The sequence below is a fragment of the Leuresthes tenuis genome, unplaced genomic scaffold (assembly GCF_036924035.1).
Source record: "Leuresthes tenuis unplaced genomic scaffold, fLeuTen1.0.hap1 SCAF_5, whole genome shotgun sequence".
In the NCBI taxonomy this organism is placed as follows: domain Eukaryota; kingdom Metazoa; phylum Chordata; class Actinopteri; order Atheriniformes; family Atherinopsidae; genus Leuresthes; species Leuresthes tenuis.
The window spans coordinates 8,074,394-8,100,355 of NW_027325359.1; the positions used below are offsets into that span (position 1 = coordinate 8,074,394).

At 39.6% G+C, this 25,962-nt stretch overlaps 1 protein-coding gene across 1 annotated transcript; it reads right to left on the bottom strand.

The window, feature by feature from the left end:
• Positions 1-93: 93 nt before the first annotated feature.
• On the bottom strand, positions 94-24,650 carry b4galnt3b (beta-1,4-N-acetyl-galactosaminyl transferase 3b). The gene is made up of 20 exons (XM_072385763.1): positions 24,185-24,650; positions 16,820-16,872; positions 16,611-16,694; positions 13,085-13,180; positions 12,471-12,561; positions 12,255-12,355; positions 12,096-12,163; positions 9,021-9,099; positions 8,807-8,883; positions 8,513-8,658; positions 8,284-8,393; positions 7,234-7,334; positions 7,031-7,098; positions 5,760-6,945; positions 4,274-4,533; positions 3,878-4,031; positions 3,699-3,771; positions 3,469-3,622; positions 2,371-2,497; positions 94-1,152 (listed from the first exon to the last, which is right to left on the bottom strand). Exons 1-20 carry the CDS (start codon positions 24,318-24,320, stop codon positions 1,041-1,043), a joined length of 3,276 nt encoding a protein of 1,091 aa, XP_072241864.1. The 5' UTR covers positions 24,321-24,650; the 3' UTR covers positions 94-1,040.
• Positions 24,651-25,962: the final 1,312 nt, after the last annotated feature.

Below are 25,962 nucleotides of genomic sequence, written 5' to 3' on the forward strand. Positions count from 1 at the left end.
ATAAATAAATAGCATTTTTCACACACAGCATATCTTAACCAACTGGGCTGACAGTATAAAAAAAAAACTTGCAAACATTTTATGTAAAGCAGAGACAAAGAGAGACCGAACTTCTCAACCTTTAGCCGCTTTGAGTATTCAGCTATGGGCAAGATACTGTCACAACAACACGCCAGTTTCGATTTTTTTCGATTAGAGCAGCTTGTGCATTTGGCAAAACAAAATGGGCAAAAAAAAAAAATTTTTTTAAATCAGCCAAAGTCTTTTTTGTGTTTATAATGAGCTTTTTCTTAAAATAAATAAAGCAAACAAATGTGAAACTTAAATATTGAATTTTAAGGCTTTTCCTGACCAAAAAAAAAAAAACTCGCCATAGCTGAATGCGATTCACAGCAGAGAATGACCCACATTTAAGAGAGATGAGAACAAACAGGGGACTGTGCTTGAAAAGGTAAACTGAGGTATGTTTCTGTGGCTGGACCTAAAATCGAAAGCAAATGCAAGAACAATTTACAATACAACAAAGTCATCATATCTATTCTATCACGAAGAAAAATAAAACATTTTATTTATCCAGATCAGAATCATGTGCAAGACCGACATTTATGGTTTATGACACTTGCGTGTGTCAGTAGATCCCTGGAGTGTGCTTTGTAAGTTCAGTTTGTCTTTGGATTAAATCTTTTTCTTGCTGCCTGTAGTGCAGATCAGGGTTTAGTCAGTAACATTGTGCACGGCAGTATCTTCACATATAAAATCTAAAAGTCTGTGGAATTCATCAGCCAGTACCCTCGAAGTAGTCTGCTGCATATCCAGTGAAAAACTGAGCAGTAGTATCACCGCAGCAAATAACTTCACTGCTTCCACCTGCAACATATCCTGAGCGAAGGAAGAAGGTACCCAATCCAATGTCCCTCTCTCCGATTGATGGTCAGCAGGTGTTACTAACACAAAACAGGAGTCATGCTCCGGTCCTAAAGTGCTCTGGTAGCCATGGCTGTAACCATGGTGATGTCATGGTGCAGCAGCAGGTGATAAAGTCACCTGTGGCTTGCTGACATCCGCCGGTTCCACATGCCACGTTTGGAGTGATAGTGGTGGAAAAAGTTCCTCAAATAGATCCTCTCCACTTCCAGTCCAGCCTGGAGGATCCTGGAGAAGAAAACACGTAAACAGTGAACTTTGAGGCCACTGTGTGGTTAAGGGAAAAAATTTTTTAAATTCTCCCGTCAGTTTCTTAAAGTCAGCTTGAACTTGCGATTACTGATGAAATTGGCTACAGCAAAAACAATAACTGATAATAATAAACATCATCCTCTTTTTAGGTATTAAATAGACTCTTTGAATTAAACCCGGGAAATGTAAGCCAATTTAGCTCTGTTTTTGGTTTCTCCCAACATCCGAGACATTTACGGATACCGCAGCTGAAATAAAAAAATGCAACTCCAAATATTCCAAAAACAGTTGGAACAATGCAAAGTGTAAATAAAAACAAAGCGCAACGATTTCCAAAACTAATAAACTAACATTTACTAACAACAGAATATAAAGAACTTATCAAATGTAGATACGGAGATTTTCGACTGTTTCTTGACAAATATCTGATAATCTTGAATTTGATGGCAGTGACATGTCTCAAGAAGGTCGATGGCTGCAGCACATCTGACGCATTGAGCGTTAACTTGAGATTTTTGCCAAAAAAAACAAAAACAACAACTGCTACAGCCAAGGTAACACAGAGACAAAAAAAACTATGAGTAAAAACGTAACAGTTGTGTCTAGTTGGTTTGTCGGGACCTTTGTTACAAGGATTCTAATGTAGAAGTGTAAAAACTATATACAGCAAAAGTGCTCGTTAACTTTATGGTTAGCATACATTAATGTAAACTAGGCGTAAAAAAAAAAAAAGAAAAGTCATAATAAAAGCACGATTTAGCTGCAGCTAAGGTGCCCACTGTAAAATTGAATGATCCTTTTCATTTTGCCTGTCCTCTTTTGTCTCCATTTTTGTGTACGTTTTCCCTAACATGTATGAACTTGTTACAGGGCAGTAGTCTACTTTTACTGTCAGTTACAGTTCTTATGTCAAAATGAGTTAAACCTATTGTTTCAAAAGCATCTACTGCAGATGGTGGGAACATGACCCTGAACTAAAAAGGTTCTGTTTATTACCTTTGCTGATATATTATAGTTGCTCCCTTTTTTTGTCAGTATTTGCGTGCACAAGATATACAACAGAGGGAGCAAGAGATGCGAGAAGCACCATCCACAGTATTTTGCTCGTTTTCAAAATTTTAATTGGGAACAATAGCAAAAACCAGGAACAAGCAAGTCTATCCAGCCGTAGACATTAGGAAGTGAGGAACACACCTGTCGAGGAGCTCCCAGTCTTCTCCTCCCCAACGATCTCTAAATTCCATGGTGTTCATTCCACCAATTGCATCCAGGTCAGACTTATAGATCGCCAGCAAGCCAAAGCCATTCACCTCCCAGTAACCTGCATGCAGACAGCACAGTCACAACTAGATTTTTAACATCAGTGACTACACTGACTCATTTACTTCTTACCATGACCGCTGCTTTTGTTTTAAGATTTGTTTAACACAATAAGCTAAATATTGTATTAATAGCCACTCATTGATGTTACAGCGTGGCAATATAAAACGCTGCAAGTCATTTAAACAGGAGCAGCCAGTGAAGCATTTGTTTTAGGGTGTGTTGCAATAAGCTATAAGTCATTACTACAACCTGTATACACAAGTCACTCTATCGTAAGACTATTTGTAATACTTACTTCTGCAATTACTCATTGGCTCAGAACAAACAGACAAAGTTAAGTAGTTCAACTGACAAAGAAACTGGAAAACCACAACATTTAAACAATTTCAGAGGAAACTCAGAAGAGATAAGGATCTTGATTCAGAAGAGTGAGAAAAATTAACAATGGTCTCACAAGCAAGTGACAGATACAGAAAATGTATTAAAAAGGCATAAAAAAGACTTCAGACGTCTCTTTGCTGTGTATCTAACAGGGCTTGTGAGGCTAGGTGGAAACTCTTCAACTTAAAAGTATAAAACGCTCCAAGTTAGCATCATGAATATCTAATAGTGGAAACACTTCTCTACATCTATTTTATCAAAAACATTGAGTTAAGTATAATCTAAATCTGAAAGTACGAATACATTCACACTATTATTTAAAGTCTAATAGTCAATAAGTTAAGCACCTGAAGTTTCCCCTGTGAACATACAAGGACATTCAGCAGTATGACAACACAAGCAGGACAAGATAGGACTTGTAAGCTGGTTAACGAAGAAATTAAGCAATGCTACACTTACAAAATTGCCCTTTGTTTGGTTACCTGGAACTCCTCGGGGCAATTTCAGATGTTGATGTTTTGATGGAATGGCAAAAATGCAGTGTCATTTTTTCTTGTAAACAAATAGGTGTCAAGTGTCAGTGCTCACCTCTGGCCTCTAACGGTGTACTGCCACAGTCCAGTCTGAGGACTATGGGAGCAAAAGCCATGTGGCCTTCCACACAGTGCTTCCTGACGGTATCAATAATTGAAGGAGGAAAAAGGATGTGGAGATCACAAAGAAACACGATGCTGTGGTCATCCTGAGGAAGAGTGAGGAGGGAAAGATTAAAACTAAAGTAATTCTATTTAACTTCATTGTTTGTGTGCACTACTCACATTTATGAGGTCGACTCCTGCTTGCAGGCCAGCAGAGCGCTCAAAGTTCCCACTTAGCTTCACATATTGGTACCTGTTCAATTCCACAAGTGCGACCGCAGCACAAAAATATCATGAATGCTGCCTTATACAACCTTTCACACGGAGTAGAAATGAAGCAAACGTTCACAAACACACACCTGGGGAGTGAGGATTTCTGAAGGGCCTTCCTCACATCCATGTCAGTGCTGTTGTAATCAGTGATGATGAGGTTGAAATTTGCGTCGCCCGTTTCTCTGAAGAGTTGCTCCATGTCATTAATCAGCTGCTGCACCCATCGAGCCTGGTTCTTTACTGCAACAGATGACATGCGTGTCTCTGTAAATATACTGCATGTGCTCTTAAAGGAACAACAGGCCCTTTTGTAATCTATTTACTTAGCTTTCGTAAAAAGGGCTAATATTGACATTAACAGATGCCCTCATAATCCTTAACAACGTATTACAACAAATTAACTCCGATATGAGATTTCTGCTCCATGTTTGGTTTTCCAGGAGCAAGTAGAGCGTTTATGATTAAAGGTGGTTGTAATGTACCAGGCACTACAAAGTGGACCATGGCGACAGGATTCCAGCGAAAGCCCACCGGGTTGCACAGAACCAGCTGAGGTTTCGACCGCAGGAAACTGAAGTCTCTGCTGCGTTGTCTGCTGTGGCGAATCAGAGCATAAACGTATTGTGACAGACGCAGCAGCTGGCCGTTGGCATCTTTCAGCTCCAGCTCCAGAAGGTAGCGACTGCCCTGGACACCGTCCACGCGCCTCACCACGTTAGCGACCCGCACCAAGGTAAACCGCCTTCAGGGACGATCAGAGGGGGAAGAAAAACAGAACAAAACATATGAAAACAACTTAGAAGACAAATAATATAACATCATCTCCCATTAATAACATCATTTTTTAAGTTAATATGTAGGCTGCTTAAACCAATTTGTAACTTAAGTTAGACTTCACTGAAAATACACTGAAATATTAAAATATAGCAAAAATACTCAAACAAGTATCAAAAGTAAAAGCACTTCTTGTATAGCGTGTTTGCTCCTGTCAGTGGAATATTATTTTGTACCAATTCGCATATCATTGAAGTATTTCTGTGAAAGCTGCATTTTAATGTTTTAGCTGGTGGAGGTGAAGCAAATGTTTTCCAGGTCATATGTGGATCAATCCTAAGTATTCAAAGACACTTTTACAGAGCACAAGTCAAACTTACAATCTCTTACAAGCTTCTCTTTCTACTTTAGGGACAAAAAACTGTTGGAGAAATCCTGCAAATATGTGTCATCCTACTATGTCAAAAACATTTGTGAGTATCTGTGCAGCTTAAAGGTCACAAGTGGTTTAACCTGGCAGAAACTGGCCTGCAGATGGTTCGAAACAACAATGTGACATTTCAGAAATTCAAAGAAATCAGAAAAAAAAATTTAAACTCAATCTGTATAATTTGGTGGATGATGTAAGCATTTCCAGTTTAATAAAATAAGTTAATCTAAGTCCTTACAAAATGTTGTTTTTGTGGCTGAACTAGGCTGCATATTAAAGGCTGGACTCCACATAAATACTTTTCAACGGTCACCTTTCACAAAGACATGAAACGGGTATTTGGCAAAGGGGAAAAAAGTTAATTTCTTTCTATACAACCTCCCTGTGTGAAGCTTTATCCTCACTGCCATGGCATTCAGAGACGGCAATGTGAGTTTTACCTACTTCTCTTTCATTTTCAAACAAATTTGTCATTAGAGATGAAACATCCCAAACCAGATTGAGATGGAATAAAGCTGAATTGGAACTCTAATCAAATTTTGAGCCATTTGCTGCATGTCCTCCCTCTCTCTCACTGCCCTCATTTCATGTGGCGCAACTTTCCAATAAAAGCCACTAGTGCAAAAATTAAATAAATAAAAAGCTAGCATAGCCCAAATAAAAACAATCCTATGGTTTTACCTGCACTGACTCTTGAACTTGCTCTATAATTTAGGTGAAAATATATCTCTCAAACACATATACACAAACACACGCACACATACCCATGATGCTTTTCATTCAGACGGTCCATGAAAGCCTCAATTATGGGCATAGCATCACTGGGGTTGAGCAGCAGGTTTCCGGAGACGTTGCAGCGCAGGTCTATCCAATCGGAGCGCTGCACCTGAAGGTCAAGGTGGTTCACCTGGAAGGTTTGATTCCAGTTGACCTGAGTGTCAAACACCGGGGCTGGAGTAAGATCCTCATCATCTGTAAACTCTCCTTGTTGCTCCCACAGAGAGTCTCTCCTACTCCCAGTTCTGTTGTGAACATAGCCCTCCTTGGCCACTTCGTCCTCCTCTCCTCCCATCTCTGACCACACTTTGACCCCTCCATCAACCATCTTAGCTCTATGTATGCGGTTTTTTTCTACGTCTTGCTGTAAAGGCATATTCATCTCGATCTCTTTTTCCCTGAGACCTTTTCTGGGATCTGTTTCCACTTGATTTGACCTCGCTTTAAAGTGGTTGACACTTCTTGTTGTAAAATGTTTGGTGTTGGCAAGGTGGTGCTCCATCCCTCTGGTTACACGCTTCTTCAAGAGCTTTTTTTTAGGAAGGGCAGCATCCCTATCTGGGCTTTGAAGTGGAGAGTCTTTAATTCTCTGGATTTGAGTATTGTTCATCTTATGGTACCTCTGGATCGGATTCTGTTTGGAGTTGAGCTTATCCAATGGAACAGCTTGTTGTTGCTTTGCTTTGCCAACTTGCATCTGTGGATTTGTTTGCACTGACCTTCCAGATAATCTCACTCTATGTCTTTTTGCTGTTTTTACCTTTCCTTTTGGTTTAATTGGCTCTCCATTTTTAACTGGGCCCTCTTGTTTTAAGTCTGTCCCATTTTGCTGTAGGTGTTGTTTCAAGGGTTTCATTGGCAGCGACTGCAGAGGCTTAGCTGTGTTTTCTACGTCTGGCTGAGGCACAGTGTCTTTCCCTTGTCTCTTCTGTGGCTGCTCTGTGTATAATCTTGTATGAGTGGAGTTGTCCAGAGTGCTGTCAGTCTCTTGAGTGACCAAGGAGAAGAGTTTGCGTCTGCGTTTCTGAACATAATCATCATAATCATCTCCGTAGTCTGGAAAGAGGGCATTATCAATCTGGTCCTGCCTGGCTTTCTTCTTCCTCTCATAGGCTCCATTGTCAGAGTTGTCCTGTTCATCTAGTACTGATTTATTCCTCTGGAAACCAAAATCTAACATTCATCAAAAGCAGAGTCAGATGGGAATCTAAAAATGGTCTGACAATACAAGGAATTTAAAAAAAAAAAGACAAAATACCTCTGCCTACGTTTCCCCTTTCCTTCATACCTGGACGATCAAATCTCATGTATCTAGAGAAACCAAACCTGGAGAGGAAAAAAAAGAAAAATCCCCAAAACATGCAGAAAGTTAATTTACTTCATAACATCACAGTCACAAAGTACTGCTTTTAGATATGAATAGATATGAATATGTGCCATGTTTGTCACCAAAAGTCTCACATTCTCATGTAGTAAGGGCTCTCGGGGTAGAAGCAGCTGTTCTCTTTCTCCATGTGTGTGAGTCGGGTGTAGTCATTTGGGTAGATGTAAGACATGCGGACCTAGAAAAAAGAGATGATAACATGCTGTTTAAAGCCACAAAGAGATGAGTCATGAGATCTTGCACAGTTAAGATTATCTAGCTGTACCAAACCACACTGAACGGAGCACACTGTATGTCTCTTTTAGATGTATCACAGATTACAGAATGGATGAGAATTAGGCTTCGGTTTGGATTAGAAAAGTAAAGCTAAAATATAATACGGTTAAATTAAAAAAAAGCAGGGTTTTTTTTGTTGCCATCTTACAATTGGTTAGCTGAAAAGATAATCTCTTTTCCCCTCGAGTATGTATGTTAAGGATTAAGCTTAGAGCCTGTGGCGGGTTAGCTGAGCTGAAGTGAAAACCAAGCCTGGCTTTGTTTAAAGACCTAATTCCACCAACACCTAACAATTCAACTGGTTTCTTCTGTTAACGTCCCTTCTTAAGATGATGATCGTATCAATTATTTTTTCTTGAGCTATAATAATTTCATTTGAAAAATAAGCCAATTTACAGCCAATTTTATGAAGGGACTTACATTTTTTGACTAAATCAAAATCCTAGTCCCAGAGTTTGAGGTAAAAAAAAAAAAAAAAAAAAAAAAACATGGTTGTGTACCAATTACGGACATCATCGGACTAAAAGGCTTTGGAGGGTTGGGCACATGTTTCATTATATAAAACACTGCTGTTTCATACGAACAGAAATGTTTAGTTTGAACAATGAGTAGCTTCATGAATCCTCTCCAGTAGAATACTTGCATTAAAAACAACTATTTTGTTTAAATACACAGTTGAGGTAGAACCTCTTTAAATATGCACCAATTTGAAAACTGTGACACAAATTTAGAGCTGGACATTACTTGCAATCTAATATGCAAAATGTGACATTTTCATTAAGCCACATTAAAAGTCCATGTTGCTTAATAAGGAAAAATGTTACTGTGTACAAGATACATTAACAACATACAAACTGCAGCCCCTGGTAACGTAGCAGAGGAAAGTCTTTGATTGTGTAGCTGGGCTTGTATAAGCAGTCAGGCAGAACACCTTGAAGGAACTTGCTGTTTACCAGACGGACTGCAAAAAACACAACAAGCAGATTTGAGTCTTGATTACTTTGTGCTTTGTTAGTAAGGAAATAACTTGCTCAAGTGTCACATGGGAGGAAATGATGCAACTTAAGAGTAGTCTCTTACCTTTGTAGATTGCATCTCTTGGGTCTTCCCTCAGCATGTCGACTGCAGTACTGCGTTGTTCTGTGGTGGCCTTTTTGTGGCTTGCAGCTGTCTGTGGTATGTGGGCAACATCACAACACCACGGAGCATAAGAACGAACAGAAGCGCTTCATGTTTACAGCAAAACAAAAGCAGCAACATGCAGTCTTGAGTATCCTTGCAGAGCAATGAAGACAAACAGTTTTGGATTGTGAGAATGATGCAGTTTTTAACTGAGACGGTGACTGATGTTTTCTCAGACACCTGGAATGATGCGCGTGCTTACCAACATAGAGAGAGATGTGCTTGGATTCAATAACCGTAAACTTAAAGCCATGGTTCAGGAGCTGCCACTGAGTGAAAACAAACAAAGAATCGCATGCCTCTTACACTTCAATACTCACATTGAAAACAAAGAGGGACACAGACTTAGCATGAGAGTTGGAACCGACAGCATGAGTTGAGAAAACAGACAGAGCACAGTACTTACTGCCACCTCCACATGGTCAGTCCCTCTGTCGTTTTGCTTGTGGATCACTTCAAAAAAGTATCTCCTCCGAGCAGACAGCCTGTCAGACAGTTAAGGTTCAGATTAAGCACTAAGATGAAGTCTTGTAAATGTAAAATGTCCATAAAGAGATATAATATATAATATATAATCAATATAATATCTATCACTCTGTTTCCTCCAAGGCCCGTTGAGGTGGATATAGCGGAAACAGTAATTCAAACCCATCTTAATGATCAATCTGAACGGTTTAAAAATGTATTTATAAATGTAATTTCTGTGGTTGCACTGATATTTCACTGGTATTGGTCAATATTCAGCTTGTCGACTGCAATCGGCAAACAGGGTATCGTAAACCGATGGCAGTGGTCGATATTTATTTGGTGTGTCCTGGTAATGCCGCATTGGCTTTGTCCTGATCTGAGACAACATAATGATGAAAGCACTCAAAAGTAATCGAGTTGTTAATGGTTTAACAGGCTAAAGAGTATTTAGAAACCGGAGCCTTTTATATGAAAAGTTCTAAAAAAAATTCTGTTCAGTTACTTTTTATAATGCATTTTTCATTGTTTTCCTGGCATCAGGGAGAAAATTAATGGCAAAAACAATCAGATATCAGCTAAATCATTATCTTTAACATGCACCAGCTCAGAATTTCACATTTGGTTCATCCCGAGTAATTCTATTTATGAAGCAAAGTTAAAAAAAAAAAAAGAAAAAACACAGCAACATAATTATAGAGCGCATAATTATAATCTGTACTAAATACCATATGAACAAAACGATTTTAAAACATGAAGGGTGAAAAAACTGCAATCAACTTGCAAACTCATAAGAAAAAGCACAGTCAGCCTTATGTTTTAGTTGTATTGTTGAAACAGTAACAGTGGGGTGTTATCTATATGGCCTGTGTGGTTATGAATCATATCAGAGCAATGAGAAGGCAGGCAGGCAGGCAGGCCAGCTTGGAAAAAAAAAAAACCCAGCAAGGTCTTAAACTAAACAACCCGAAAAGGTATTTGAAGCCACTGCAGTGCCAGTAAATTACTTTTATAATCCCTCAACATCTGAAATCTCCTGGGATGTTTTTGTCTACTTTTGCTGTACAACAGTTTTCCTGATTATGTTGACACAATTGTACGATTACTCACATATGCGTGCTAAAAGATGTATATCGATTACAAAGGATCTCTCTGTGTTAAAGGTTTACCATCTCTGAGCATCTTTTTAAAAAAAAAAAAAAGAAAAAGAGAGAGATCCTTTGAGTCAACATTTACACTTAATGATTCAACACATCCTGTTCAACACACTCCTGCAACAAGCATTTTGAATGCAAATAATCGAAAAATTAGGGATATGCAAAAACTCTGCATGTCTGTCTTACAAAACCGGCCCAGGCTGTGAAACCTACAAAGTTGTTCAGAGAGATAAAGAAAAACCACAGCTATGCAGTCTGACTAAGCGTTCCATGAAGCTAGCACGTATGCTTCACCAGTGGTCTAATTTTTTTCCAGCCCAGTGATTCTGACGTTTTTAACTGTAACAAAGCTGTGCACAGAACACATAATGGCTTATAAAGAAATGCTTTTATTGCCCAGGAAAATCACATTTAAGCAGTAGCTTGATGTGTTTATAGGAGCGCTCCTACGGGAAGTGTTGTAGTTCTATTTTTGGTTTTTGGCCCTCAAACCTAAAACCAAAGAAAGGACCAAGCAGAATTTTGACAGGAGTATATGATGACAAATGTTGGACAGATTAATGTTAGGGGAAGGAGAAGCTATTGTTAATGTAATCCTGGTGCTAGGTTCTCCAATCACATATGGAAAGCTCAAAGTTTGCGTTTACAACTGGTGTTAAAATGTGTCCCCACATGTGTCCTGAGTGAGATCTCAGTTACCTGCTCTGCTATGTAAATAAATTAGAAGCCCACACAGGACATCAGCATGTCTACCAGTGCTTCTGTCAAATCAAAAATACCTTGACTGAACTCAACTATATCTGTCTTGAGACACTGTCATGTTTCAGATTCGCCTGAGATGCATTTATTACAACATTTTTTACAAACATTTCAATAAGCGCCGTCTTTTGTAAAAGACAAATTTGAAAGAGGAAGTGTCTGCTGACACAAACTGAAGCTCTCAACCTTTTAAATTCAGATGGCTCACTGGTGGATCGATTGCCGTTTTCTACACAATGTCTCTGGCCACATCTGCTGTATGTAAATGGATGCACAAGCTCAGATCCTTGATCTCTGACACAATATGATGACCACAGCGGGAAAAAAAATAAAAATAAAAATCAACAATCAAAGCAAGAGTTATACTATTGAGGCAACCCACGAGCAAAGCATCCTGGTTATGAAACAACAGATATTTTCCAGACTAAAATCCTCATTGTAGTGTCCCAAAAACCCAATTCAGCAAAACTTTTAGCTCTAAAAACAAATTGCTTCTCCAACATATTCCCACAGATTGCTATTGCACAATTTCAAATCCGTTAGCAGCTGTGCGTCAACTTCAGACGCTACCTTTAACAGCGACCGAAAGAGTCCTGGTGGTAGATCTGCCGCTGGCATGGAGTCATGTGAGGTAAGAAGGTGGTCCTTCAATGTGACCCAGGACACATTTGTGTTCAGAATGCTAAATTAATGCAGATAATGCCTCTTTAACCACCTGTGAATGTGGCCTGAGGGAATCGCATCAGAATGTGTCCTCAGTTTGTCTGAGTGCGTTCACACCTACATTTATTAGTCTACTTGTGATTGAAAAAGGGCTTTGGTTGCTTTTAGCAAACGTTTTTTCAGGAAGCACCTTCTAAATGGCTCAACTCAGAGCAACAGTGCAACTTGTCAACACGAAGATGCTGCAACATGGGTTCAATAAGGAAATCGGGCGTTTTTGTTTTTTTTTCTAAATAAAAAACCTAAATAAAAGCCAATTTAATTGGTGCACCTGAGGCTTTACAGCTCCCATACTTCCAGTTGAATTAGTGAGTCTGAAGCCACATTATCTGAATTTAGACATCATAGCCAGTAAATTAACTGAAGTCTGGACTCACCTAACTGGTTTGGACGTCTGACTGGCATACTTCTCAAACTCACCCGGGGCTGTCCACTCCCTGCCTGTCTAAAAACACGAAAACCCACATGGAAATCAATGACACAAGAACTACTATGCTAAAACCACCGTTGGACACTTATATGACAAACATGCTAACCTTTCCAACCCATGCCAACAACTGCAAGTTGATGGGGGAGTCATCTGTGCTGAGCCACAATTCTGAGTTGTCATCCGAACTCAAAGCAAATACAAAGTCACCTGAGAGAAAACAAAGAAATGAAAGAGATATGAGGAAGAGGCAGAGGAAGTGGAACATGACATGCAGGTGTTGTAACAGGTAGCAGTGTCATGAAATAAAAAAAAAAAGAAGTACCATTAGTATATGGATGTAAATAACCAAATATCCTGAGCCCGTAGTTGGTCCACTGAGGAGAGACGGCCAGTTTCGTAACCGTAGTCCTGGACTGAAAGAGGAACGGCAGGGAAACAGAAAATCAAGCATGCTGTTGGCAATGTGAGATTACAGCTCCGGTCCAAGGAACATGAGGGTTTTGCATGTGGATGTAGAATGCACCTCTGAGTGAAAACAAATGTGCATGTGCAGGTGTGTATCTGCCAACACTTGTGTGCGCAGGAATACCCTTTTTGCACCGTAAAATGCCACGGTGCATTTCAGTCGGTTGAACAATTTATGTATGCACAGGTAATGCATTCTGTAAAGGTATATCACAGTCTAACTGTGGTGATGTGGTGAAGAACTAGAGAAAACTTAAGAAAGCAATTATTTAAATAAAGGGAACAAAAGAAAATACATTCAAACCTCACTGGTTTTAAGTGTTACAATAATTCTAAACGTGAACTCATGCGATATAAACAGAAAAACACCTTTGGTCCATTTATGAAGTTTTACTGGCACTGTGACATTACTCATTATCTAATTTCCCATAATTAATGAATAACTGAATGGACTGAGATCGTGTGACTCACATGAGGATATAGTGGATAATGCAAATTCTTGCGCAGGTCAGATGTAGAACTGCCACACCAGTCTTCAAACACATGCAGATTGGCCTGTCCCTTATACTGCAGGGAGAGAGATGAGAGTGGTGACGATGATAGGTACACAGCACTGTGTTTGCTGCAGGCATTAAGAAGCAGGACATCAACCATCTGGCTTCTCAGCTCAACAAACTAAAGCCCAGCAAACATATACTACTTTAAATTACAATGACAAAACTGCAGCTAATATTTTATATATACATTTTGTTCAAAGAGCCGCCCAACAAATCAAAATAAGAACATGATGAAAAATCCATTATTTAAGATTTCTATCTGAAAACAAAACGAAAAAAGTTTGTGACACGGATATACCACAGGAGCTGTGTGGTAATGTCTGTATAATCTGGAGAATCTGACCTTTTAAGTGAGATGTGTTCTTGAAAACATTAGATGGCAGGAAGTGGCTGACACTGGGAGTAATCTATTCTCTTATACACCTCTAATAATATTAATGAAAGTCAGTAGGAAACTCTGGAATGCACATGCAGGTCTATGAAGAAGCAGTCGAGTTTCAGTAGTGTCCCAGATGTCCTGTAAGCATACACCGCAGTGACATCTGCCAAAGAGGCCACGTCATATGATCTGTGTGCTTTTAAGTGTGTGTTGATTGCAGCGCAGGGACAGGATACAGCAGATCTGAGCGTACGCCAAGTGAAATAGTTAATCAGATTTCATTAATGGTCATGCTTCACAGTTTGCTATCGTCAGCACAGTTTGTTAAAGGTTGGCTTATTGTTCTGACAAAAAAACAACAACTGTAAACTAATAACTAAAAACTACGCTGGGGTTCCTTGCAATATTTAACAGTGTCCTCATTTCCAAAGGCCACTTTATGTCGAATCTTAAAAACTACAAACAAAAACAGATCCAGAATTTGATGCCAGAAATAAACTAAAATAAACTGGGGAAAGAAAGACAGGAAAATGTTGGGAATATACAAGGAACAGGGGCCCACAGTTCAAGATTCTATAAGAGCAGAAGAATTGGTGACAGTGAGGGCTCACTAGTATGCGACAAACTCTTTCAGAGAATCATACATCAGTTCAATTACACTTTTCAGAGAACGCTGATGAGCTCTCTGGAAACGAGCTCATCTCTGGTGTTACCATCATGATGACATCTCTTCCATGGAGATAAAGTGGTTGTGTCAGCAGGACAACGGCTGCTGCGCTACCGTGCAACACCAGCGCAAATGTTGCAAATGTATGACTCATCGTGGACAGGAAAATCAGACCACAACAGACTGCAGTGCAGCTGAAATCTATAACTGAGCAAGAATCAACACAGACTCCTCTGTTTGTTGCCAACATCAAATTTGAAATGTCTTTACATTTTTCCAAACACAGTTATGTTGGTCGTTGAACAGGATTAAAAATAACGTCCTTTGGTCAGTTAGGTGAGAGGTTCAATCGAAAGAACAAATCCTAGATTTATGGGTTTTTTTGCATTTAGAAAAAAACTTCACAACTTTACTTGGACAAAACAAAAAACGTGAACACATCACACTGGACTCCAGGAAACTGAACCCTTTCTTTCTAAAGAAAACTCTTAACAACTTAAAGACTAATCAACGTGACTAATCAACTGAGAACGTTTTAAGCAGATGGCAAAAACTCTGTGTTGCTCGGTCCTTCAAAACTGGTCCAGAGAGACACTTTTCCAGTAATACAGTAGACACGTGTTCGGTTTAAAGATAATGGGAATGGCTTTTTTGTTATACTTTGAGGAAAAAATAAGAAATCTTAATAAAATTTTGTCCACAATTCACTTCAATTCACCTGTAATCAGTGTGCTAGTGGTCCTTCTGAAAATCTCCCCAAATCTAAACATGTATTAGGCCTCAAATTAACGTATTTTGGACCAGTTTTGTTTCAAATATCACCCTAAAGCTTGACTCTCGTGACCAAATATGGTCACCTCTGGGTGCAGAAAAATCCAAGATGGCAACAGGCAGATGGAGAGCTCAAGGGCCCCTGAACAGCAGTTCAAACCAGATAGTGAATTCACGGTGATTTTTAACACTTCCTACATACAGGAGGTGGGTTCGTGTGTTCTGTTACTTAACACATCTTGTGGAAAGTTTCAAGGCTGCAGCAGATCCCATCTGGTAGAAACCGGTCTACAAACTTGATTCTAGAGGAATAATGTTTCATTTTTCGCACATTTATATTCCTAAATGCAGCACAGCTTGGTATACAAGAAACGGAAATGAAAACCTTTTATTTTTTCAGCATGCTAACTTAAGTCAGAACTAAACTTTAAACTTAAAATGTCATGGCTAAAATAGCCCGATCCTCAAAAGCTGGATTTCACCCGAAAACCACCTTTCACTTATTGTACAGAAGGAATACTGATTATTTAAGCCATTGGTATCTGATGTAATGTGGGATTATGCATGTTACACACCATTATGTCGAGGCTCATCATAACATAATAAGAAAGTCAATCTTTTGTTGACGGTACAAACAATTAGAAATCAATTCCAAATTACAGTGCCTATATTCCAGGCACTGTAAAAGAAACATTTATGTAGCTGTGAAATAAAAGACTAAATAAGTCATATTCTCACTCATTTGCTTTACTAGGTACATATAATTTGCTTGTAGCTTCTTGGACACGGACTTTCAACCCTAAAAATATGAAAACTAGAAAAAGCAGAGAGATAGGGACATTTTTACAGCTGACTCTTAAGAAATTTCCTCAATTGTTTGCCATCCTTCTCACATTTGACTTATTTTATTTCATTTTTTAATTCTAAGTATGCAAAAACTTGTAAGATATAAATCTTTACCAGCCGATTTCTGGCATGTAATAGCGCCTGGACTCGGGACCTTGTTCAGCCACAGGAGATAGAAAATCCCTGCAATATCTTTAACTGAGCAACTGCTGTTAAAAATCTGCAATGAATAAGTAATTTCTAATAAAAATCTTAATAAATGTGCAAAATGACTTCTGAACCAAGTGCATTTCAGTCTCCTGAGGTGTAATGACAGGAACACAATTCTTTTTTTTTGGAAATCATGAAACTTTTACATTGAGATTGTAAGTCTGAGCACCCCTCTGCAAAAGTGAGCGCGTTACTTTCAATGATTTTGTGAATCACTAGGTCTAAAATAGATAAATAAAAATGAATAAACAGGATCACAGAACAAGTTTCAATAAGTTCATACACTGGCCCACACAGCCAGACACAGCAACAGCTTCCTTCGCACATGAAACATGAGGTGGAAGTAACTGCACAAAGTCCTACTTAATACGGTGGAAATATGATGACGCTAATGCATAGCAGCGGAAGCTGCTGAAGAAATACAGGAAATACACTGTAAACAGGCAAAAGCCCTGAGCTGGGAGAGAACTGGGCATGCCCAGGCAGGCTATTCAGAGTTCAAAGGAGGTGAGATAGAATACTTAAGCATGCAAGCACTGTGCAGACCACACATCCACACACACTCACCTCTGGTTTCCAGGTTTGTGGAGTGTAGCTGGAGGTCCAAGCAGCTGAGTCCTCCATAGAGTCGGACTGATGCTCCCTTCTCGCCTAGAAAACACATTAAGCCTGGTTTAACTTTAGCTCGGTTTTCCTTTACCCCCCTTTATGCAAACACACAGCCTCGCATCACCGCATTTTCTCTTGCCACTTCTTTTTCCATGCACTCTCATTACCCTTTGGTCAAACATGGTTCTCCTCCAGTTGCTGCTGGCGTCAAGGTTCATACCTGAAGGAAAGGGGGAAAAGTATCAGAGCAGAGCAGGGCTGATGGGTAAATAAGCAGCAACTGTGTGAAGAAGGTCACATGGTGTCCACTGATCTGAAACAGATACGCAAGCATCCAAGGGGGACGAGAACTGGTGTTTACCAACTATCCACTGAAACAGAATCTAATCATGAAATAGGCTTGAGAGTCAACCTGCTTCTTAGTACTGGTGACATCACAAACACTTCCACCCATTGAAAAACAACCATTGCTGCAAACAGGCGACCATCAAATAGTGAAAATAGAGGTCACACACTAGAAGTGGTAGCAGATTTCCAGACACTCTGATACAAGACGCTTTTCAGTCTACATCTCACAGGCTTATGTTGCATGAAACAATGACGACCAGTGTCCCCGAGGAGTCTCGCCCTGTTCCAACTCACTGCTGATCACCACTGAATGCAACTCATCTTAGTCACAGACATTAAAGAGCTGCAGTGCTGTCTTCCAGTGTTGGTAGAAAGTTCTGGCACTCTAGCAGAGTAGAAGCAGAAATATTACGTACAAATCATAGGGTAGGGTGTATTTCAAAATAGGACTTTGCTTTATGTGCTTCTATGGGCTTGTGGTAACAGTGAACTGGGGTTACAGTGCCTGGGAAGGTCTGTAATTAACACCAGGGAGGAGCTCCACAAACACACACCCTTGAGACATGGAGGCCAATTTTGGCATCATGAGTAATTCTAGAGTGGTGGTTAAGAAAAGCAACAGAGAAGTATTTTCATTTCCAACTGTACTCAACCAATCTTCCTACTCCTCTGTTGACAGCCAAAGCTTTCTTTGTTGAAATTCAATGACTCCCAGCTCAAAGTTTCTGGTTTATTACATCAACAGAGGGCACAGAATTAAAAAAACAACTAAAAAGCAAAGAGGAGGAGGCTACTGAAGTGGCCAATTAAAATTTGGTGCATTTCATCTCGTTTCGACACGCTTTTACAGGTTTGGTGGCAGTCAAAGTAAAATCTTCCGATTGGACAATTTGTCAAAGTCAGAAGGGTTTGAAAAGCACAGTTACACTTGCGTGAAGGTTTGGGAGGACCGGCTATGCAAAACCCACAGGGGACAGTGAAATGTAAGGTTTACATAATCAAACAAACAATTCAAATGACATGTTCTAGCAGGTACACGTTTGGTTCTTTATGTTTAGTTTTAGCACTTTCAGTTTGAAACACTGCGATGCAAGGTCTCCCCTCTAATGTGAGCAGGTTTATGTTTATCTTAAAAGCACTGTTTGTGAGAGTCAGAGTTGCAAAGGGTTCAAAAGCAAGCAGACACTTGGTGACAAAATGGGGTTTTTTTGGCAGCTGTGTGCCGTTTCAGCTTTAGCACAGGCGGAATCCTTGTTTGAGTGAAATTCTTTGCATGATTACGACAAGAAACCTTTTCATGTCCGTAGAAGTATGCTTGCCTCAATTCAGGTGTGCATGTTTGGTGATTGATGAGCAACAGAAAACTTCATACTCCCAACCTCAGAGAATTTACCACATTTACCACAAGGCTCAGGACCAGAAACACCAGCTTACAGTTCGGGAGAATTCACAAATAGAAGTTCTATAAACTTACAAATCAAATATCAAACTCGAAATTAGATATCTTATCTGTCAGACATTGTAAAACTGTCACCCTGGTATCTATTGATGACTTCTATGAATGGAGGTAGTCGAGTTAAAGGAGCATTCTGTGTGCTCAGACTCAGCTCAATTTCATCATTCAGAAGGACAATGATCTTCAACCTGCAGCTGAGGCAAAATCATATTCTTGACTGAGTGAGCCTATAACCTGGTCTCAGTCTGGCTGAGTAGACACTACGGTTATTGAAGAACATGCTAAGAGCAGGGCCAGCGTATAACAAGAAATACATAAAAGTGGCTGCAGTGAAGACCTGCAATAGATATTCTACATAACATTTTTTAATACCTCATGTATTTGTCTACGTACTTGGTACTTTAACGTAGTATCTACCATTTTGTTTAAATGTTACTGTGCAGAAGGTGCAAACAAACCTGTAAAAAGTCTTCATTCTGGTCAGTACTTCACATTCTGGACCTTACAATGAACATTTCTGGGTCTGCCTGCAGCAGACAGCACACTGTACTCAATGTCTAAATTCTTTCCAACAAAGCAGAAAATACCAAAAGGATAAATGCACAGGAGGAAGGCTGGTGAAACGTTCTTGTAATGACATCTATTTTACCACCCAACCACAATGACAACCATTTCTCTATCAAACCATTTATCAACTGCATCACTTCAACTGTTATCAATGTTAATTGCCTGTGTGACCTACATGAGGGAAAAACAAGCAATCCCTTAAAGACCCATATCTCAAGCCTTGAGCCTGCTGTGCTTCTGTGGCAGCGTCTGCCGCCAGTCTGAGTCAGTTTGTTCTCTAGGTTAAAGGTGGTGAACATGCCGCACAGCAGAAGCAAAAACAAGACTGCAACCTTAATTTCCTAATGGCAGATTCAGGCTCAGAAGAATGGAGTTTGTGTTTAGTTACTGAAAATTAAAGCCTGTGTTGATTGTTATAAAATGATGTATTGTTTAATATGATGCAACACATTATGCTATGATGTATTTCATAATCCCCTTCCACCCCGCCTTCCCCAAACACTGAAGTACAACTATTGTGGCCTGAATGACTTCCAAGAAAACTGGCATGCTTTTTATCTATAAATGATTTCTATGGCCAGAGGGAGCATTTTAAGGAAAGACATTCAATGTTAAAGATAACTGCCGTCACCGGAGCTGATCATTTAACCACCATAAAGCTTTGATTTCAAACAAGGAGGCTTGAAACCACAAAAGAGTTGTGACATTGTAAAATGTGATTTGAAAAAAATCAATTGTCAATAAATCATTTAAGCTAAAAAATAGCTAAAAAATAATGAGACTAATCATTGTAGTTTTAAAAGGCAAAAATGCCTCCCCATTCTTGCTTAATAATTCATCCTTTCAGTTGCACTTTGGGGATTTCTTTGTTGTCCTTTTTTTTTTTTCATAGTGCAGCAAATGTTTTTAATGGGTAACTAGGCTGGAATGTAAGCAGGCCAGTTTAGTTCTCAGACTCTTATGCTACAGGGCCATGCCCCTATACTACATTCAGAATGTAGTTTGACATCATCTTGCTGAACTAAATAAACAAGTCAATAAGCATGACCCTCCAAGACTAACATGCTATCTGGCTAGCAGTATATGTTACGCTGTTACCTTTATATGTTCAGCCTTAATGCTGCTATGTACACTCACTATCTTTAGACTTGGTCTCTCTGGAGTGTTTCTGACACCCAGTCATGTTAGGGCAATCGGATCGGATTAATGGCTAAATTACAATAAAATTAAGTTATTCAGCTCATGTAGACAGCTTAATCTGAATCGGATCGGGTTACTGGCGATCGAATTAAGACCATGGGATAACTTGATCCAATTGCCCACTTAACGTGCCTGGAGACGACAGTGGATCGGATCGAGCGTTCTGCGCAAACTCGAGATTTTTTCCCGCAATTGTCAACCGGAAGTCGAAGGAGACGATATTACTGTCGTTGTCGCTGCTGTCGGAAAGAACCAAAAAACGTGATGGAGAATGTGCCGTTGTGCATCGCGTTTGTGCCATAACCAGCTCATCACAAATGTAGAGGGATGTAGCTTCATCTTGCTGTTCCTTCGCCATCTTTCTCGAATGCCTTAGTTTTGTTGTTGGTGGTGAAGACGTCAACCAGAAGTGGCTCTATTAGCGATAGTTTAAATGGGTCCAGCGCTACCTATTGTACTGTGGTATTGCATGCTTTGTGCCAGTGATTCGATTCATTCACCGCCATGTAACAAAGGATAATTACCCTTGGGTTATGCTCCTTGCTCAGATAAGGAGCATAACCCAACTATAGAAATAATCGAGTTAATCTCATCATGTAAACCCACTGACTGACCTGGATATCAGGTCAATTAACCTAATTGGTTGTGAGATGGTTCACTAGGTATTCATCCATTCCCAACTTTTTCTTAAACATATTGCTGGCAGCAAATTCAAAATAAAAATAAAAAATCTATTTTGACCAACTTTGTTCAACTGTTGGACATAAAAAAATATGTTAAAAAAGATACTTAATTTGTGAATCAATTCCAAAAGAAAAGAAGAATCCAGATTCTTAAGTGAACTTACCTTTTTCCCTAGATACCCATAATTAAATATAGGCTTTAAACTAACTGCATACTGTTGCATTCTGTCTTTATTCACATTTGACACAGTTCAGAAACTTTTGAAAACAAAATGATGAAACCAATGCAAAAAGGTTGTTCTGCCAAAGACTCCACTACATGATCATCAAATAACAGAAATAATTTTAAAAAAACCCACTTCTTATCAAATTTACATACAAAGCTAAAATATTTTACACTAAATAGAAACTTTAAATATTTGCTTTTTTTTTCTTTTTCAATTTCTATTACAAATGCATGATTTTCATGTCTATCTTATAGCCCTGACTCCTGACTATCGGGAGTCCTTCCTGAGAAGGAAGCTTGTGTGTAAGAGTGTAAGTGAGCAAAAGTTCACTGTTTATATGAAGGGTCAAACTGACCTACCCTATCATCAATGGCCCTGGATGACTCGTTTTTTTGATAAAAGGTGCAAGTGTGACGTGTGTGCAGGCGTGACTCTCCTCCACTGCTTTTATATTTCCATTTACAGCATCCTGAAACCATAATGTGATTTTACATATACTGAATGTCCACAATCGTGACAACGGTGGTACAGTGTTTAGCACCGCTGCCTCACAGCAACAAGGTTCTGGATTTAAGCTGTCTGTTCACTCTGTCCCTGCATGTCCTTTCTCTGGGTGCTCCAGTGTCCTCCATAAGACATGCACTTTATGTTAGATGGGTTTCCTAAACCAGCTGTGAGCCTGAATGTGCATGTTTGTCTCTCTCTGCATTAGCCCTGTAATAAACTGGGAACCTATCCAATGTGTATCACTGCAGCTGGGATGGGCTCCAACCCAAACTTCTAAGCCTGGCACAATTATACATGATTGGTAACAGCAAATACTTTGTTTGATCTCTAGAAACGTTGCTCTTCCCTTGTATTTAGAAAGCAGGATAGAACTAACACAAAAGCATATTTCCATCACTATTTGCACATTGTTCCGGCATATGAGATTTGACTGGTGATATTTGAATTAAAAAACATCTCACTGCATCCTGGCTGTCAGCAATCATGTATCTGAGACCTCTTAACTTCTCAAATTTGACCACTATACATTTATTCTTATTTTTTTAATTATATTGTATATATCTCTGGCTTATCCTCTATTCTATTTTGTTGTCAATAACATAACTTATTATGTGTACTGTTTGCTGCTGCATTGAGAGAATTTCCCCTTGCGGGATTAATAAAGTACTTTGATTGATTGATTGACTATGGTTCCTATAAAGTACCGGAAGTGAACATTGACTAATTTGAAAGCCAAAAACAAGAGTTAAGCACAACTTAAAATGCACCATTCTTGGTTTATGACTCAAATGCAACATGAGTGCCTACTGACAAATTAGCAATTTGAGGTTTTACAGAGGTAAAAACAAAAAAAGAAACACAGATGCCACTAGATTAAAAAAGAAAAATTAACCCATCCGATAGGCAAAGCTTACAGCAGCACAGCTACTGACTCGAGTTAGCACTGATGTTATATTTGCCTTGTCTAATTTCCCTTACAAAACCATAGAAAAAAAGCCTGCCTGAAAGTGTTTTTCTTCTCTTCTTCTTCATAAAGAGTGTGTAATACTCGACTGGCATCGGGCTGATCGTTAACTCTGGCACAAAAGAGCAGAAAAAAAAAATCACTAACTGAAAATGTTACACTGAAAGTGTACAACACTCGTCAACGCAATCAGACATCTCTGCAAAGAAACAATACTTTTGTGTAATTTTAAACATTTATTTGCACAGTGAGTTTAAACTTTACAGGTCACCTAACTGAAAGCTTTCTTCGGCTTCATTGTACTGCAATAAACATGCAGCAGCTCCTGACTCTATACTCAAAAAACATGCAGCCTGCACCTGCAGCAAAATTGCAAGAATTTCAGTCACACTACGCTCTAAAATGTGTGTACATGCCCTGTAATGTAGATCTTAAGCGTGTGTTTACACGCTGAGGCTTTGTTAAGCCCATGCGTCACGTTGTTGTTGTCTCATGTGGGCTGACACCAAACTGACTTCTCTTGCTGTATTCATCTCCATCCATTCTGCCGTGGTGGTGGTGACATCCCTGTGTCATATGACTGAGTGTCAAAGCACTGCAACAGATGGTAAGGCGAGGTGTGAATAAGGCAAAAAGGCAGGAAGTTTGGTTACCCAGTGAGAGACGAGACATCCTTTTGAGTGTCTACGTGCGAAGTGACTTTCTGACCTCCCCATCCCCCTCTTACTGTCTTGTACTAAAACGCACACTGCTTCTACGCTGTAACTGGGCCAGTTGTTTCACCTGCTGTAGGATCAAATTTCCTTTGGAAATTAATGATAAGTTCAACTTGAAGTGAATCATGTTTCTGTTAATGAGCACAAAGACATTTGCTGCAGCTGATTTGGCATTTTCATTGAGACAAACATATTTCTTAGTGTATGATTTTGAAAGTACCAAATAACCAGTCAACAGAAAACCTCTACACACTCTCACACACAAACCAGCTCAAAAAACCAATAAACAGCAAGATTTTTTATTTTTCCTGCAGATTATGTAAGATTTTAGAGCTACCGAGATATAACTCTACTTTCCATATCATGCAAAGCTGTTTTTGGTTTCACAAAACAGCACTATTGCTGACCTTGTCCTCAGAGGAGATGATAAAACTCTATGTGATCAAGCTTTGTTTTATGTCAATAATTTGCACCGTTCATAATATATATTTTTTTTTTTAACGTCTGCGTTTCCCTGCATTCATATCAGAAGCTTTAGAAAATGAATGGCCAATTCAAGATCTCTATAACAGCACAGCTCCAAAAAATGTGAACAAACTAAAAGACTAAATGTCAAGTAAACATCTTTAAAAGGGAGGCTTTCTTTTCTGGTACCTCTACGTGTGCTGAGTTGCACCTTTTTTTTCCTTTTTTTAAATATCACATTTTCCTGTGGGTTTTCTTATATTTCCCCATTGTTACTCCTCTTTGTTACAACTTCTACACAATTCAGAGCTCAGTCAAAACTGTGCATGACTTGAATACCTATTTCAGTGACAAACACTTGTTGAGTCACAGCGTCCGCACTCTCACGCACAAACTTACTGAGATAACCGTTCCACGCTTTTGCAGCAATCATCTCATGGTAGACGGCCAGAACTCCGACCAGCAGTATCGCCCCAAACAGAACGTATTTGCCATTTCGCCGTAGTTTCTTCAAGGGGAAAAATGCCGCGATCATCTTGGCTCCAGGGCGAAACTTGCTCCCGAGGTTAGTCGTGTCACTCGCCTTGTCATCGGCTGCGGGACCGGACACACCGTCAGCCACCCACAGCTGCTCCCCGTGGGTGCGCCACGCACTAGCAGCACCCTGAAAGATCGCAGTGCGCCGGTCCCCCGGTGGCTCTCATCGCGCGAAAAATCCCACCCTGACCTGGGACTGCCGGTAACCTACCAGGTTACTGACCACTCTCGATCATGTAAATATTTCAAAGAGTTTCCTAAAGCTCCCGATCGCCGAGTGCGCCCCGCGGACGCGCTGCCCTCTGTTCCGGCTTGACCCACGTTAAGGCGCACACCGAAGCAGCACAATGAGCGAAACGAAGGGTAAACTCTTACAGCAGCCTCTGCCCTCTCACAACTTCATCAAGAGAGACAGAACATAACAGAGAGCTGTCCAATCGGGGCCAGGTGAGCATTCAGCGTAAAAGCATTAACTATCGCGGAGGCGCAACATGAACAAACCTACACGTGCGCACTTGAACAATTTGCATTTATTTTCCTCAGCTTGTAGTGTATGGTTGAAACTTTTTTGTTAGTTTTTTTTAGGTTTGTTCCGGACTACATAATTCACATTTTAAGCTTGGCACCTGGTGTTTTATTTTGAAATGCTCCACCGGAAACGCTTCTCACTTAATCGGAAATCGATTGAAAGAAGTGTGTGGGATTTCAAAGAAGAGGAAACGTGGAAAGTAACCTAGTACAAACGAGAACGTGTAGCCAGGGATGATTTTAGTCTAGATGCTGTCCTTGCATACTCTGCTAAAAACTGAATCTTTCTGTCTAGTGAGTAGCAGTGACTTTTGCAGAAGATTAACTGATAACTAAGATTTAAGAGTGAAGTGTGAAACTTTCCTTTCAACACTTTGGACTTTTTGTTTTTAATCATTTTAATCAAGAAGGGAAAAGATCCTGAAGCAGTTTGCGCAAACCATGAAATGTCTGATGAAAAGCATTTCCTTTCTTATCTTTTTACAACTATGACTTGTTCACAGTCGTTAGAAAGACCCAAGCAAGACGTGTTTCAAATATCTATTTATATTTTGGTTCCTCAAACTTTGCCAGGCTCAGTCCTTTCAATGTTAGAATCCTAACTCAGAAAATGTGGGGGGTGATAAAGAAAATGCAGATAACAAAAATAAATAAATAAATAAAAATGAAATAAAACTAAACAAAAAAGCTTATGTTGACTTTTATTGCATTGCAGCGAGCACCAACATAAAATATTCATGCTTTGTCTTGCCAGGAGAAAAGATGGCTGGAGGTTCTTCAGTTTCTGTTGTTTAAACACAACGTTCCACGAAGAAAGACTGGAAGCTACTTGCATATTTCTCTATCTAAAGTGCATCATATCATTAAACAATCCAAGAAAGCTGCAGTAATTTCAGTGTATGAAGGGCGAGGGCTTAAGCAAAAGCTTGACGCCTGGGATGTTTGAGCCCTCAGACGGCACTCCATCAAGAACAGTCATTCACCAATAGCTGATATAACCACATGGGCAAAGGGTTACAGCGGGGGAACCTTGATGGAGTAAAATGAACAACTGCCACTTAAACCTTTACTGTTTCAAAGAAACCTAACATTGTTCAGGAGTGGCATTGACT

Excerpts from the sequence above, each read along its gene's own strand:
- b4galnt3b (XM_072385763.1), bottom strand. The coding sequence starts at position 24,320 with ATGATCGCGGCATTTTTCCCCTTGAAGAAACTACGGCGAAATGGCAAA. Across the intron at positions 16,695-16,819 it reads GAACCATGTTTGACCAAAGG|GCGAGAAGGGAGCATCAGTC; the intron begins GTAATGAGAGTG and ends TGTGTTTTCTAG. Across the intron at positions 12,164-12,254 it reads TGTTGGCATGGGTTGGAAAG|ACAGGCAGGGAGTGGACAGC; the intron begins GTTAGCATGTTT and ends TCGTGTTTTTAG.